The 15,410-nt window shown below is 43.2% G+C and overlaps 1 protein-coding gene across 1 annotated transcript in view; it reads left to right on the top strand.

Moving 5' to 3' along the window:
• Window positions 1–15,410, top strand: part of Scamp (secretory carrier membrane protein) — a 31,404-nt gene that overhangs the window by 14,534 nt on the left and 1,460 nt on the right. Inside the window, exons 3-5 of the mRNA XM_065217594.1 lie at window positions 4,575–4,912; window positions 4,986–5,241; window positions 5,306–5,463. Of these exons, the coding sequence (XP_065073666.1) occupies window positions 4,575–4,912; window positions 4,986–5,241; window positions 5,306–5,463 (752 nt within the window). The remainder of the gene's footprint in view (window positions 1–4,574; window positions 4,913–4,985; window positions 5,242–5,305; window positions 5,464–15,410) is intronic.

Below are 15,410 nucleotides of genomic sequence, written 5' to 3'. Positions count from 1 at the left end.
GACTTCAGTTACGAAGTTTTCATAGCGAGTTCGATGTTGATAGCTGCCAAAGATTGACCAGACATTGGAACATTACTGGCTGCTAGAGAAACGTGCTCGTCAGGTCCCTCCCCATGGACATGGAGGTTGACGGTACTGAAGCAAAGGGTTATGTTTAATTTCTTTATATTTGCAACGATGATGATTTCCTATAGTGACACATATCACCTTCTTAATTCTTCAGTATGCCTCAAACGATTAATTCTTGGTTGTTAATAGAACTTCCTTGATGAAATCGGCTGCTTCATGCAGACTGAGCAATTCTGATTATAGTATCAGATTTGTTCTGTATACAGAGGAACTGGGAGGGCTTATTAAAAACTTCTCACCAATAAAGTGATGATCTTCTTGTAAATTTTGCATATAATTTTATTAATATTTTATTTTATTTAAGCATATTATTTTTGTTACAGTCAATTTGCATTAGCATATGATACAAGAGATTTAATATTACTTGCTCGTTTTTGCGGAAAATAATCAATATTTACTTTACTTGTAGTTACCTTTGAAAGTTTTCTTCGAGTTTTTTTTGTGATCTGAAAATTTACCCAGTTTGGTTAGAAGTTTCGAAGCTAACGCATGTCCACAGGCATAATAGAAAGATAGACAGAAAAAGTGTATCATGAAGAATGGTTGCATGCAGGGTTGCTTCCACTCACTTGCTATAGATGAGTGATTTTCGGAGTTTTGAATTCGTTAGATGTTGTAGTGGAGATTTGTGCTGTTGGATGCGAAAGGAGATTGGAGGGCGGGTGTTTGACGCATAGAGCCTGTCAATTTCGCTTTCAGAGTGTCGCAGTCAGCGGTTTTATGATTCGTGAGCGCCCGCGATTCGTAGAATCGTTGATTGTGACTGCAAGTGGATTTGACGGGTTTTGTGTTTCGGACGCTTGTTTTTGGCCTCTTCTTGTGTCTAACATGTGCAGAGTATCATTATAACGTCTAATGGTTTTGAGATTCCTGGTGGCGTGAAATATATTTGTGAGAATATCTTTTTGAGATTTTAACAGTCACGTTTTGTTTGTAGTTTATATTTTATTTATTCATGTAATTATCGTAAATAATAGTTATTCAATAATAGATAGTTCATCCATATATTTGTACTTTGACGCGAAGCGCTGTGGATTATGAGATGCTCGATGACCCTGGAGGGATCGATTTTGCTTACTGAGCAGAAAATCATAGATTTAACCCCAAGCTCTTCCACAGCACAATAAATCGCCAGCATCATTTGTATATTTGATATTGAATATTAACCTCGGAAACTATTTGCATATCAAGCGAAAACGTAGCCCTGTATTGTCGCGAAGCGTTATGGTTCTGAGATGCTCGATGACCCTGGAGGGATCGTGTTTGCTTACTGACCAAGCTCTCCGTCATGACTCTTAAAATTCATGATCACTAAACAAAATAAATATGTTCTTTCGATAGCCGGCTATCGAGAGATTAAATAAACAACAAATAAACAATACATACTTTTGGTTGCATCGCCAACTTGAGGTGAATCCTAACCGAATACCCTACCCAACCCTCCAACTCCGTAGCACTTATGAGGGTGTCGCTAAGTCGGTGGCCTCTCGTTAAGTAAGTACTACATCAACATTTCCTTCCCTATCCCTAGTTATGGTAAAGATGGGCGTGGCTAGGAATAGCGACAGTCATGCTTCTGTTACTCTTGTTTAGATTGGAACCAATGTTTACTCCTCAGCATTATTCCTGAAAGTAGTCTAACTGAGAATTTCAGAAGAGACGTGAGTGTCGCTAGTATCCAATCTACGAAGTATATCATAACAACGCTAACGCTAGAGAAACGTGCTCGTCAGGTAGGTTCTCATCCGAGAATACACTCGCAAACTTGGCTGAGAACAGATGGCAAATGTCCTGAGGGGATGAAGCTTCTTTCGCCGTTCAGTAGCATAGTCGATGGAAGGCCAGACTCCTTTCGTTGCTCATTCACATAATTCCAAAAAGTTTTCGGGTGAGATCGAAGCTTCCGTTGAACATCTCGTTGATAACGCCGATAACATTGGCGACTGGTTCGTTGATACGCATGATTGATCCTCGCATAATGGTCCTTGAGTTGTAGGGTGTGGTACTTGGTGTAATTTCTTAGCGCGGCTCTTTTGGAAGACTTTAACATACGGAGTTCACTTGTTTGCCAAGGATTGTTTAGGATTGTCGCTCAATCTCAATCTCAATCATCATATGCTTTAACGAATATCTCCAGTTTAAAATAAAAATCTTCTACCGCACCGAACTGTAGGATCGCCGAACACAGAAAACACTTAGGCTGTGAACCATTTGCCGAGTTAAATTCAACTCGTGGTTAAAAGTGACATTTCGAAAGTTATTTCTTATGTTCGAAAATCCCCGTGCTGTCGATCGACCGGTTTTCGAGCCACAGTTGTCAAAATTTAACTTCTTGTCTGTCAGAAGTAACCACGCTCGGATAGCAGGGTTAATCGATAACTTTCCATCTGTCAAATTTTAACCAAAAGTTAAAATAATTCGTCAAATGGTTCAGAGCCTTAATGGCTGCTATTGAATATATACAGATTATAGCAGATTAGTCTAAAACAACTAAGAGTGGATGGTTCCCAGGAAAAAGCAAATGGACTTATCTGCTCTGAGAGGGAATTTACAACTACGCAATTAAATAAGAATATTATAGTTGAGTGAGCAGATCAGTTTCAAATGTCGCTGAGGGGCACAATCTCCTTTGTTCTAGCTATGGTTCTGATGGTCAATCTGATCGCGAGCTACAACGTTTTCAGTTTCACACACCAACGTGGGGGAGAAACATGGTCGAAGTGAAGAGTATCGCAAATTGTTGAGGAATTATTGATTACTTAATAAACAGTAAAATTAGCCATCCGTCTAGGAACCAGAAATCATAAAAATAGTAGCTTGTTATTGAGGGATAAACCAACATTAGATCCCCTTTATTCATTTCGTTCATTAGGTTTCGTTACTTCTAGACTAACATTTGAAAAGGGTGTAACTCCAAAATGTAAACAAGCCATATTTTGCCACACATAGAGAGAACAGTTCACAAACTACTCGATGAACACAAAAAAAAGTAGAAGAAAATATCATTTCAAATCATCGAAAACGTTTTCTCTTACATCGCGTATTTCCAACCTTCAACTCTATGATGCACCAGAACTACGAATTATATTGTTTTAATATGCCAAACATACTGATTCTGTGGTATCTAGTCACGCCCGATTCATTTGAAATGCATCCGATTGATATTTCACGTGTAAACAACGAACAAAAAGAAGACCAAAAAAATCTCCGGTCGTACACACACACTTAGATTTTTTGCCGAGATGGGCACCACCGAGCAGCTCGGCAATCTATTTTGCTGGATCTCAGTGAAAAATTTGCCGAGATTCAGTTAACAAACGGGACTTTTGTCGAAATATCGGCTAACAAACATACATTTTGCTGAGATCTCGGTGCCAATCTCGGCACAAAAAAAATCTAAGTGTGTAATTCCACTCTCACAAAATTTGCGAACGAAGAACCAAGGCGGAACAACAAACGAAAAATCCCGAGGCTGTACTTCCACGCCCAAGTAACAATTTCGGCTTTATAAGGGTTCTGTAGACCACGATTTAGACTTGTAGCATGCTTTAAAACCTCCATAAAACTTGCAATGTTACTTGGGCGGCGTATCACCAGTGTTGGCAGTTCAAAGGGTGGAAGATCCGGGGGGGGGGGGGGGGGGGTAACAACATGTAAGAAATTATCAGGGCGTATGAGGTTTTCTTCACGACAAAAAAACTTTTTTTTTTTAGTTTTTAGTGATGCATGATGATAGATTACACTATTAATTAGGGGAAATGGATGTAATGTCGGCCTAAATGCCCCTAATTTGGGCCCATACATAAATTCAGCAATCGACTAAATTTTCAATAAAAATATCCATTAGTCCCAACGCCGCGTTCATCTAGATAAAATTGACAAATAGCAGATTTTTAGCGATGGGCCTAATCTTAGATCCATAGGCCAACAAGTTTAGTCCCATCGCTAGAGCGATTTCCCCTATTTGTCAATCTTATAAAATCATCAAGAAAATAGAAAGTCGTGAAATAGGATTAATTTTTAGGTCATCAAAATTCGGAAGCGATTTTCTCGATATGGTCATTTTGGAGTTACACCCTTTTCAAATGTTAGTCTAGGCTTTTAGTTACCTGCTTTCGATCTTCCGGGATTGATTTTATTTTTATGGAGTCTCGACCTTAAGAAATCTACATCTGGGAAGACCTGTAATGAGCCTCCCACATAAATAGGTCCCTTAAGATCTTTAAATTCTTTTCGTTTCTAAAAAAAATCCTACGGCATAATTAGAGTGACCCTAGCATTTGGTATTCGTAATTGTTTAGTCAGTATACACCTTTCGTTGCAATTATTGGCTGTTCGTTGTTAAACGCTTCTTGCGTACCTGTTACTTGGTTAGTGACCTCCCCCCATTAAATCGCTGTCGTCACTAATCCCGAATTTCCGTTATCCCCGTACAAACCATATAGCGGCGCCAAGATGAGCTGGAGAAGAAGGCTCAGGAACTGGAACGCCGCGAAGCCGAACTGATGAACAGTGCCAACGCCAGCCGGCCGAACAATTGGCCTCCGTTGCCGTCGTTCTGTCCGGTGCAGCCATGCTTCTATCACGACATCAACATCGACATCCCGACCGAGTTCCAGAAGATTGTCCAGAATCTGTACTACCTGTGGATGTTCTACACGCTGGTTATGGTCGCCAACATCCTGGGCGGTTTGGTGATATTGATCCATTCCACAGATTTCCGCATCTTCGGGTTGGGCATCTTCTACGCGGTGCTGTTCACGCCGGCCTCGTTCCTGTGCTGGTAAGATTGTCCTACTGAAAATAAGCGGATGAGCTTTGTAAAGGCTAATTTTTCGTATGTGGTTGCTTTCCAGGTACCGCCCGGCTTACAAGGCGTTCAAGAGCGATTCCAGCTTCAACTTTATGATGTTCTTCTTCATCTTCTTCTTTCAAACGTTGGTCACCATCATCCAGACGATTGGTTTCCCTGGTTCGGGCACGTGCGGTGTCATCACGTCGATTAGTCTGTTTAGCGATGGTGGAATTGGCATTTTGGTGGGCATCTTTGTGCTGGCCATTGCTCTCGGTTACGGTTCGTGCGCTGCCGGCAACATTTTCATGTTGAGCAAGGTGAGACATGTTTACTGAAGGTCAATTGGTGGTCGTTTCATTGTGGCAACTTCGTTTCCAACAGATTCACGCAATCTACCGCAGCGGTTCCGAGACTAACCGAATCACGATGGACAAGGCTCGCCAGGAGTTCCAGTCCGGCTTTTTCGGTAATCAAATCGTGCGGGATGCAGCGGCCGGCGCCGCCCGGGCCACCGTGCAATCGCAGTTCAACCAGAACAGGTACTGAAATTCAATCCCAAATACAAAACAAGCAAACAAACACTACAAACCATACAAACTATTACTACTATTACTATTATATTTACGAAGCATTACCCACTTTCGAGTTTACTGTTTATTTATATTTAACAATTACTTACTGTCGCGTAGTTATGCCACAGCAGAACGGCTGAACCAATTTTCTACTATCCTTACTACTTTTACGATTGCTACTTGAACCCCGCTTCCTCTTACACACCAATTTCCTCAATTTTCGCTTCTCTAACTTATTTTTTTTTTTAGTTTTTGAGAAAATTGTCTGAACGAAAGTAGTTTTCCGTTTCTTGTTTTGCTCCGTGGTCTTTTTCCTACCCCTCATAAAAAAAGCTTTATGTTATAAATGGTCTGTTCCAATTTGAGATTCGATTTTTCATGTTTGAGTTTTTGAGTTAAATTTGACCGGTCGATGTGAATCATGATCGTCATTGAAACAATGAGAGACGTGTTAGTGTTTAGTCAGTAGTAGAAGATGACGCGCGAAAGTTAGGAGCAAGCATTCAAAAGTAAATTTAACAAAACCCTACCCCCTAAATGGTTTAAGCTAGTAACTAAAAGTAAAGCAAGCAAACAAACAAACAAGAACACACTTCAGTGATCATTTAAAATGATTGAACTTAACTACACTAAACTTACCTAGAGAGAGAGAGAGAGAGAGAGAGAGAGGGAACTTAGCGAGGCATAGTGACACTCCAATTAGCGGAAGAAATATGTGAAATTATAACTAGGTCTTTTAGGGGCGCGAGAGGTGGAATTGTGTTGAAGCGACAAGAAGGCGAAGAAACTCTGTTTGTTAATCATTGCTTATAATAATAATTAATAAAAAAAATATAAACATATCCAAAACGGATACCGGTTTTGGATCGTCCCTTTTTTCTTAGTTATTAGTCAAACAAAGGAATAACTCCCCTTCGGTGTGAGCGAATAGTAAAATGTACGAGAACAAATCATTAAATACTAAATTTATATTAAATTATACTACAAAATAATAACAAACAGTGTAACCATCATAGAGTAACCATTTCGTCGTTTTTTGTTCCCTTAGTTTAGAATGAAAGTCTCTTTTCGATTGATTGTATGAGTCAGGCACTTGGTCCGACTCACCATTCGAGACAGTTTCTTAACAATTTTCTAAAAAAGTACAACTCGACCGAGGCACTCCTACTTAAGCTTGCAAGACCGGACGGAAGCGGCCTGGTCCGTTTTTTCTCCCGGCTCCGGCTGATTAAATTTAAATTAAAAATAAACTTGTGATGTCCTCCCGTTTCCGATTGACTGGTGAAATTGATTCCATTTATTTTTGCTGTTTGAACAAGGATGGTTTTTTCTTCGTCTACCGTATGCGTTTCTTTAGGTACAGAGTTTTTATTTTCGGCAACGAAACGCGAAGTATTTTATTTGGCAGAACGGCACGATTTAATGAATGTAACAGAAATACAATAAACGTCAAGAAAGTCTATTTAATATGAATTCATATGATTTGGGTTTTATTTCCGGTTATCACATTCATTTCTTTGGATATAGTTTTCACTATCTATTCCCCTCTCTTTTTTAAATCTCGTTCAGCAGTTGTTTTGAGTAGGTTACATTTTAGGTCGGGTTAGTTTCCGTTTGTTTGAATCCCCACTTTTATTCTAAGCAGAGCATGATTGAACAGTTTCACATTACAGTTATTGAGAATGTACATATTTTAGTGAGCATTAGTTATTTATCTTGTTTGAACCAGTTTTATGTATGTATATGGACCATACTTCGCCCACATTCCAAGGTATTTCGATGTTCTTCAAAATAAGTATCTAGGGCAGGGTGGCCGGAAAAACCGGGAAAACTAAATAAAGTTTACCATACGAACAATTTTTTAGGTTAGAATTTCAAAATAATCAAATGAAACAGACCGGGTCCTTATCAAAAGAATGACCCTGCTCTATTTGCTGCATAATTTCCATCAGTTTCCCGTCTTATTTAGCCTCCAGCCGTCTCTGTCCTGTGTTTGGATTTGAAGAAGGGGTCTTCCAAAACCCTATCTCGAGCAAGTAAGACATTATTTCGAACAATCCACTTCCTGAAATGTATTATGCCTACAGCCGATCATTTCCGATAAAAGCACAACCTGATTTATTCAACTCGACACTTGGCCGCACACTTGCAACTAGCCTTGTGGAAGCCCCTGATCCTATCATCGCAGTCGAGCCTATGCTGCCAGCGTTCAACAGTCGTTCCAGCCCTGCGTTTGAGTTAGGAGAGGGGGTCTTCCAAACTCCAACTGTAGGCAAGTACAATCAGCAAGCAACAACTGCTCTGTCTGAAAAATTCTTGGTATCCAGAGTGCCATTGTATATGTCTGCTCCTCGACAATTGTGGTCTGAACATGACATTAACAGTATACCAGCCCCACCATACCAGAAGCCGAGACGGTCCACAGAAAATTCACCGGAAGAAGCATCCAGATCCTCTGATCTAGTCCTGCCGAAGATTGACGACGTACACCATTATGATGAATCAACTTCTGTTTGTTTACTGGGACGCACTGTCGTTGGCATCATGGAAGCCCCCGAGTCCCCCGCCACAGTCGAGCCATTCCCGCCAGCGGCCTGCAGCCGTCCCGGCCCTGTGTGCGGGCCTGGTGAAGGGGTCTTCCAACCACTCGTTTACGGCAAGTATGAACTCGTCCATGTGAATTCAACTGTTGATCTGCCGCTTGGTTTCAGTTCATCTTCGCTTATGGTCACCACTTCGAGCCTTTCTACGCCAGGTGATCTTTCGCTGCATGATAGTTCACCGTTCTCTCGTTCGGATCCTGGACAAGTTACCATTGACACGGCTCGCACCGAACCCTCTAGTGGTTTACGAGTCTACTATCAGAACACCAGGGGGCTCATGACTAAATTGGACGATGTTTATCTGGCTGCGCCTGACGGGGAATATGACGTTTATGTATTCACGGAAACTTGGCTAGATGGGAGGATCAATTCAGTGCAACTGTTTGGTGAGTCTTTTACTGTCTACAGATTAGACCGTAATTCATCCAACAGCATTCGTACTCGCGGTGGTGGTGTCCTCATCGCTGTTTCCAAAGTATTCGCCTTCTGCGTAATCGCCGACGAACTATTTACTACAATTGAAGCGGTTTGGGTTAAGGTCAGCCTCACTTCGCAGAACATCCTTATTGGAGTGGTGTATATTCCCCCTGAACGTCGACATGACTGCAGCACAATGCAGCTTCATCTAGATGCTACAGAATTTGCACCGTCCATGGCTGATTTGTTAGCGAAAGTGCACTTCTGGACTGTGTCGTCGCTGAAGCGCCTGACGTCATCGTTCCTCTTGACAATTTCCACCCTGCTTTGGATATATCTATCGCGAACGGATCGCAAATTCGTTTTTATGAAACCATGACTGCCACTCGGCTCAATTTCCGGAAGACCGATTTCCGTTTGCTGAGGCGTTCCTTGTCCCGGATCAACTGGAACGCGTTGAATTACCTTGATATCGATACAGCAGTCGCACGCTATAATAGCCTTTTGCGCGACTGTGTTTGTGCCAGTACCAAAGTGCCTACCTCCAAGAAAACCGCCTTGGTCTAACGCTACTCTCCGCAACCTGAAACGAGTGCGATCTAGAGCTCTCCGTGCTCTCACTCATCGACGATGTACCCTTACCAAACGAAATTTTTCAATTGCCAGCAATGATTATCGCCACTACAACAAGCTTCTTTGCAAGAGGTATGTAATTCGTACTCAACATAATCTGCAATGTCACCCCAAGGGATTCTGGTCGATTGTGAATACGAAGAGGAAGAAAAGTGGGCTGTCGTCAAAAATGTTTTTTGGCAATGACGTAGCATTGACAACTGAGGACAAATGCAGCCTATTTGCTAGGTACTTCTTAGGCTGTGAACCATTTGCCGAGTTAAATTTAACTCGTGGTTAAAAGTGACATTTCGAAAGTTATTTCTTATGTTCGAAAATCCACGTGCTGTCAATCGACCGGTTTTCGAGCCATGGTCGTCAAAATTTAACTTCTTGTCTGTCAAGAATAACCATGCTCGGATAGCAGGGTTAATCGATAACTTTTCATCTGTCAAATTTTAACCAAAAGTTAAAAAAAAATTCGCCAAATGGTTCAGATCCTTAAGCGTCTTCTCGAATGACTCCCCATCGTAAGCAGAAATTGAGCGAGCCGTCCGTGATGTGCCAACCGACGTCGTAAACATGGATGTTTTTGCCGTAGATGTACAAATGGTTCTCTCTGTGATGAGTAAAATCAAATCATCATTTTCACCAGGTCCGAGTGTTATTCCATCTGCTGTCCTAGAAAAATGCTCCGATATCTTAGTTGCTCCGTTGTCCTTGCTCTTCAACCTGTCACTTCGTCAACAGAAATTTCCCGCACTATGGAAACGCTCTACTATGTTCCCTGTTTTTAAGAAAGGAGACAAACGCAATGTGGAAAACTACCGTGGGATTACCTCGCTTGGGTTGAATCTAATAGCGAATTCGTTTATTATTCAGTTCCAACCTGGATCGGGTATCAAGATTGGGTCTGCTTGTTTTCTGACAAACGTCAGTTTGCTCGTTTGTTTTTAAAACCTAGCTCAAGTTGAGGTTCGCACTGACAAAAAGTTCGGTTTCGCACTGGGTTGGAACTGGTTCTAACCCCGATAATAAACGAATTCGCTATAAGTTGTTTGAGTCGCTGATAAATGAGAGATTGTTTGCTTCCTGCAAGCATTACATAAGTACATGTCAACATGGTTTCTTTCCTGGCCGCTCCGTGGAAACTATTCTCGTCAGCTTTACGTCGTTCTGTATGGAAAATGTATGCAAGAAACTTCAAGTGGATGCCATCTACACTGATCTCAAAGCTGCGTTTGATAGAGTTGTGCACGACGTTCTGCATTAAAGCTTGAAAAAATTGGATGTTCTGTTTCCTTCGGTAGCTGGCTGGCAACGTGAAGTTACTGTATGCATTGGAAACTACTCATCGTACTGTTTCTCGAACAGATCAGGAGTTCCACAGGGTAGCACTTTGGAACCACTGCTCTTCTCTTTATTTGTGAACGATGTAACGTTTATTCTACTACGTGGAGGTAAATTGTTTTTTGCCGATGACTTGAAGATTTATCTAGTCGTTCGAGGCTATGCCGATCACTGTAATAGAATTTTCTTGGAAGCTTGTGCCATCATCCACCAGATGGGTTAGTTCTTTTGTTTTGATTTGAACAAAGTTGATTTTGTGTACAATGATTATTTGACAGTGTGCAAAGAGTGTATCATTTTGTCATTTTTTTTATGCATTTCAGTTTTGAGTAGAGTGAAAGAGATAGAACCAAAACATTCTAATACATTTGGTGAAAATGCTAATACAATCCAGTAGTAGTGTTGCCATGTGGTACACTGAAAAATTGAAATAGCAGGTTAGTCACCAAAGTTTTCGAGCCACTCCGTCTGTCACTTCGTTTGTGTTATAACGTTGCTGGGACTGCAGTTCAACGTGTCGATCACGTTAAAGACCTCGGTTTCATGTTGGATGAAAAGCTCACATACACTCGCCACTTCTCAACCACGATCGACAAAGCTAATCGTCAGTTTGGATTCATGTTCAAGATATCTAAGGAATTTCGTGATCCTCTGTTTTTTAAAGCCCTTTACTGTTCATTGGTTCGCTCACTACTGGAATTCGCGTGTGTTGTCTGGAATTCCTAGCAAGCAGTATGGAGTGGACGATTCGAAGCTGTTCAACGCAAATTCGTCAGATACGCATTGCGCTATCTTCCATGGAGTGACCCGCTGATTTTACCACCGTATGCCGACCGCTGTCGTTTACTGGTTTTGGATACTCTTGCTAAGCGACGAAACATATCGCAGGTCGTCTTCGATGCTAAAGTTTTGCTCGCAGAATTTGATGTTCCTGAGTTACTGGTCAAAATTAATCTGTATGCTCCTGCCCGAAAACTCCGTCCGAGAGCCTTGCTACATGAAGAAGTACATGCAACCAACTATGCTGCAAACAGTTCCTTTGTCGCCATGATTCATCAATTCAATGAAGTATCTGACCTATTTGACTTTGATATCAATTCGTCATCGTTTGCTGTCGGCCAATTTTTAATGAGTGACTACATTTAGATTTAAGTGTTTCATTGAGACTATCAAGTCAGATGGACTATAATAATAATAATAAATTTATCTATAATCGCATATCAGTCCCATATGGATTTTCGTCTTTTTTAAGATAACAATGTTATCCACTATCAATTGGCATCTACTTTTTCATATTGCGGTGTTGGATTTTGAATTCGGACCTCCTTACAGAGAACGCACTGGGTTCAGTTGTGCCGTTAATTGCTAAATTGTATTTTATTATTAAAGAGTGTATAAATTGAATTAATTCTACTCACAATTTCGTCACCCTTGTACTGCTACATAAAATCCAACAAAATTCAATATCGCTCCGGTAGAAACACAAGTGGTAACGAAACTAATGGTTTAATCGCCGGAAATAAACGGCCATATCTCTTCGCGGGTGAGATTATCAATCCAGAATAAATTTTACATTAATCAACTACAATTTTACTGCAAATTCACGTTTATAAGGGTTTTCTTCACTCTTCGGCAGAGGCTATGACTTCCGATTTTCCTCTTTTGACATTCGGCCGCTTGACATTGATGCTCACGTTGACGTTTGCTGATCGCGGACACAGGCGGACTCCGATGTGGGGGCACAGCAAGAGGCCTTATCTGCAGTGCTGTCAGAGTTGGCAACACCCCCCGACCCGTAACGTACTTTCGGTTCCGCTACCGACTCAACGTTACCATCAGCTTGCACCTTCAGCACTGCCAGCTTTGAAACTGGATACCGGAATACTCCACCCGTAGTCTGCACCATAGCCTGGCGTACTCGACCGTCTTTCCCTGGAATTACGGATAGGACGCGTCCCCTGGTCCACCCGCCTTCACCGGTTCCGCTTCACCAAACCATTAGCTACGTTTGACGATCGATGGTAGATATTCCATTACCCATCGTCTCCAGAACTGGTCTACGAGTTGTCTAGCCATGTTCCAGTTCTTGCGGGTTACGCTCGTCTTCTCAGCTAGTGCCCTTGGAGGCTGTGCTACTCCACTGGAACTCAGCTAGATGAAGTGGTTCGGTGTCAGCGCGTCCTGATTGGAGTTCTTCAGAGGGATGAACGCGAGAGGTCTGGAGTTCACAATCGCTTCCGCGTCCGCGACCACGGTTAGCAACGTTTTATCGTCCGGATTTCTGTCGCTGCATAACGATCCCATCGCTACGTTGACCGATCTTACGAGGCGCTCCCAAACACCACCAAAATGGGGAGCGGACGGCGGGTTGAATACCCACTTAGTAGCTGAATTCGTGAACGTCTGTTGTAGTTGTTTCCCTATGGCTTCAATCTTCTCGCGTAGCTTTCGGCTGGCTCCCAGAAAATTGGTTCTATTTGAATGGATTTCAACTGGTGAACCACGGTGTGCCACGAACCTGCGTATGGCTATCTTGCAAGACTTCGTGGATAGCGAGTGGATTGCTCTCACCGTCATGCACGTGAATAAGGCCTTCCACCGTTTGACGCAACTTCGACCAACTCTGACCTGCATGGGACCGAAATAATCCAACCCAACATAGGAAAACGGACGCACTGTGGCCCTAGCTGTGGCCGCAAGCCGACCAGCTGGTAGTGGTGCCATCATTGGTGTAGTTGGCACCGCTTTGGTGATTTTTCACGCTTGACAATCTTTCGCTACACGACGAGCTACTGCAAGCAGACTGGAAACATGAAAACGCTGACGAACTTCATTGGGCACGGTCTCCTGATTGGCGTGCAGATACTTGCGGTGATACCAATCGACAAGTAGCGTGGTCAACGGATGGTTGCGTGGTAGCATAATAGGGAACTTGAAATCGTGCGTGACGTAAGGGATTGCTCCGATGCGACTATCAACCCGCATAATACCCAGATCGTCCAAGAAAGGAGACAACTTGTAAATCGGGCTTGTTTTTTCCATGTCCTTCTCCGGATTCACCTGTCCCAGCTTCAGCACAGCTATTTCAACCGGATACGATGTCGCCTGCGTTATGTGCCAGAGACTGGTCTCCGCTCGTTGTAGTTCTTCCTTCGTCAGGCAACCGGAGAATGTCGACTGCTTCTTGGATCGACGGCGGAAATTTGCTACGAAACGGTGAGCATAAGCGATCGCTCTCAGCAAGCGCTCCCATTTGGAGAAGTTCTCCCAGCTGATGACGTCCTCAACGGCTTGTTTGTGATGTACTAAGCAGGGCCGCAACTCTTCGTCGGTCTCAAGCCGTTTCGTAGACGTCCTCTTCGGCCATTCCGACTCTGGGAGATACAAGAAATCTGGGCCTCGGATCCAACGGGACTGGACGTCGGTGCTGGGACCTCTACCCCACTTAGTGGCTTCGTCAGCCACATTTTGTTGTGTAGCTGCTTTTGTCCTGTTCAGGATCTCTCCCGCTCGGAAGGCCACGAATTGCCGGTGATGTTGCGACTGAATCCAGGCCAACGTTACCTCAGAGTCCGTCCAGAAGATGCGACGAAGGATAGGGAACGTGTGATACTCTCCCACTGCCTTTGCTAGTCTTGCTCGCAGTAGCGCTCCCATAAGCTCCAGACGAGCTACCGATACGGCCTTCAGCGGTGCCACCTTTGCTTTAGCCATCACTAATGTGCAGTGCACTATACCTTTTATAACAGCCCGGAAGTAAACGGCGGTTGCGTACGCTTCCTCATTCGCATCCGTAAAGACGTGTAACTCCACAGAACCTACATCAGCGGCAGCGAATCCTGGAAAGTAGGGTCTAGGAAGTCTGATTTGACCTATCCTTTTAAACAGCGCGCTCCACCTACACCAGCGAGTTTGAATCGCTTCAGTCACTTCCTCGGCCCACTTAGTTTGGCTGTGCCAGGTGTCTTGGATAACCATCCGTCCTTGAATCGTAATGTGTGACAACATGTCTTAAGAATCGAAGAGACTCATGACACATCGTAATATATTTCGCTTCGTTGAAGCAATGTCGTCTAGTTGAACGTCGAACGTTCCGGTAACCAAAGAAGTCCAAGAACTCGCTCTGCCTGATTCTCTTTGTCGATGGATATCGTTTCCGATTGCTGCTGTTTTGGTTCCCCAACCCGTTCCAGAAGTATAGACGAGTTCGAGTGCCAATTCCGTATCTCGAATCCTCCACGGGCGTGCACCTTTTTTACCTCCAGCGCAACCTTGATTGCTTCCTCTTCCGTGTCGAAGCTATCCAAATAGTCGTCCACGTAGTGCTTCTTCAAAATTGCCTTCGCTTCCTGGGTATGAAGCACCGAAACTTCGGATGCTCGCGGAAGAGGAACCTCTGACTACGGAAATCTTGTCGCCGAATCTTGTACTGATGAAACATTTGCCTTAAATCTCCGTTGACCGCTCCCGAAAACCACAGAGTACTGCCGGAAGGGGAACCAGCATAGCGTTCAATGACCATCCTCGTACCTTCGCCGCAGCATCCCAGACAAGCCTGATTTTCCCCGGTTTCTTTGGGTTTCTTACCGCTCCCAGTGGTAGATACCAAACCTTGACAGGATCGGTCGACTTTATTTCCTCCGGTGTTAGTTCGTGAATATAACCGCTTTCTAAGTACCTACTCTTTTACTTTACTCATTCTTCGCTCGAAGCATTCCCAGCGGCGCATTGCCATCGGTAAACTATTTGAAAATTCTAACAGGTCGTGTCGCCACAGCACTCCTGTCTTAAACCCCTTCGTAGTCCGTTTTGTGGTTTCCTCCAAAACTTGTCTACTGAAACTTCTACGCTTGCGATCGCGAAGTGTCGCTCGACGAGATCGTGCAACTCTCGATCGGTTGTCTCCTCTTGGCCCTCGCAAACATGGAAGGT

This window comes from Ochlerotatus camptorhynchus, unplaced genomic scaffold (genome assembly GCF_037179485.1).
Source record: "Ochlerotatus camptorhynchus isolate MF236.1 unplaced genomic scaffold, CSIRO-AGI_Acam_v1.1 ptg000007l, whole genome shotgun sequence".
Classification (NCBI taxonomy): domain Eukaryota; kingdom Metazoa; phylum Arthropoda; class Insecta; order Diptera; family Culicidae; genus Ochlerotatus; species Ochlerotatus camptorhynchus.
Note: the sequence above shows the minus strand (reverse complement) of the source record. Positions and strands in the feature narration are given on the sequence as shown.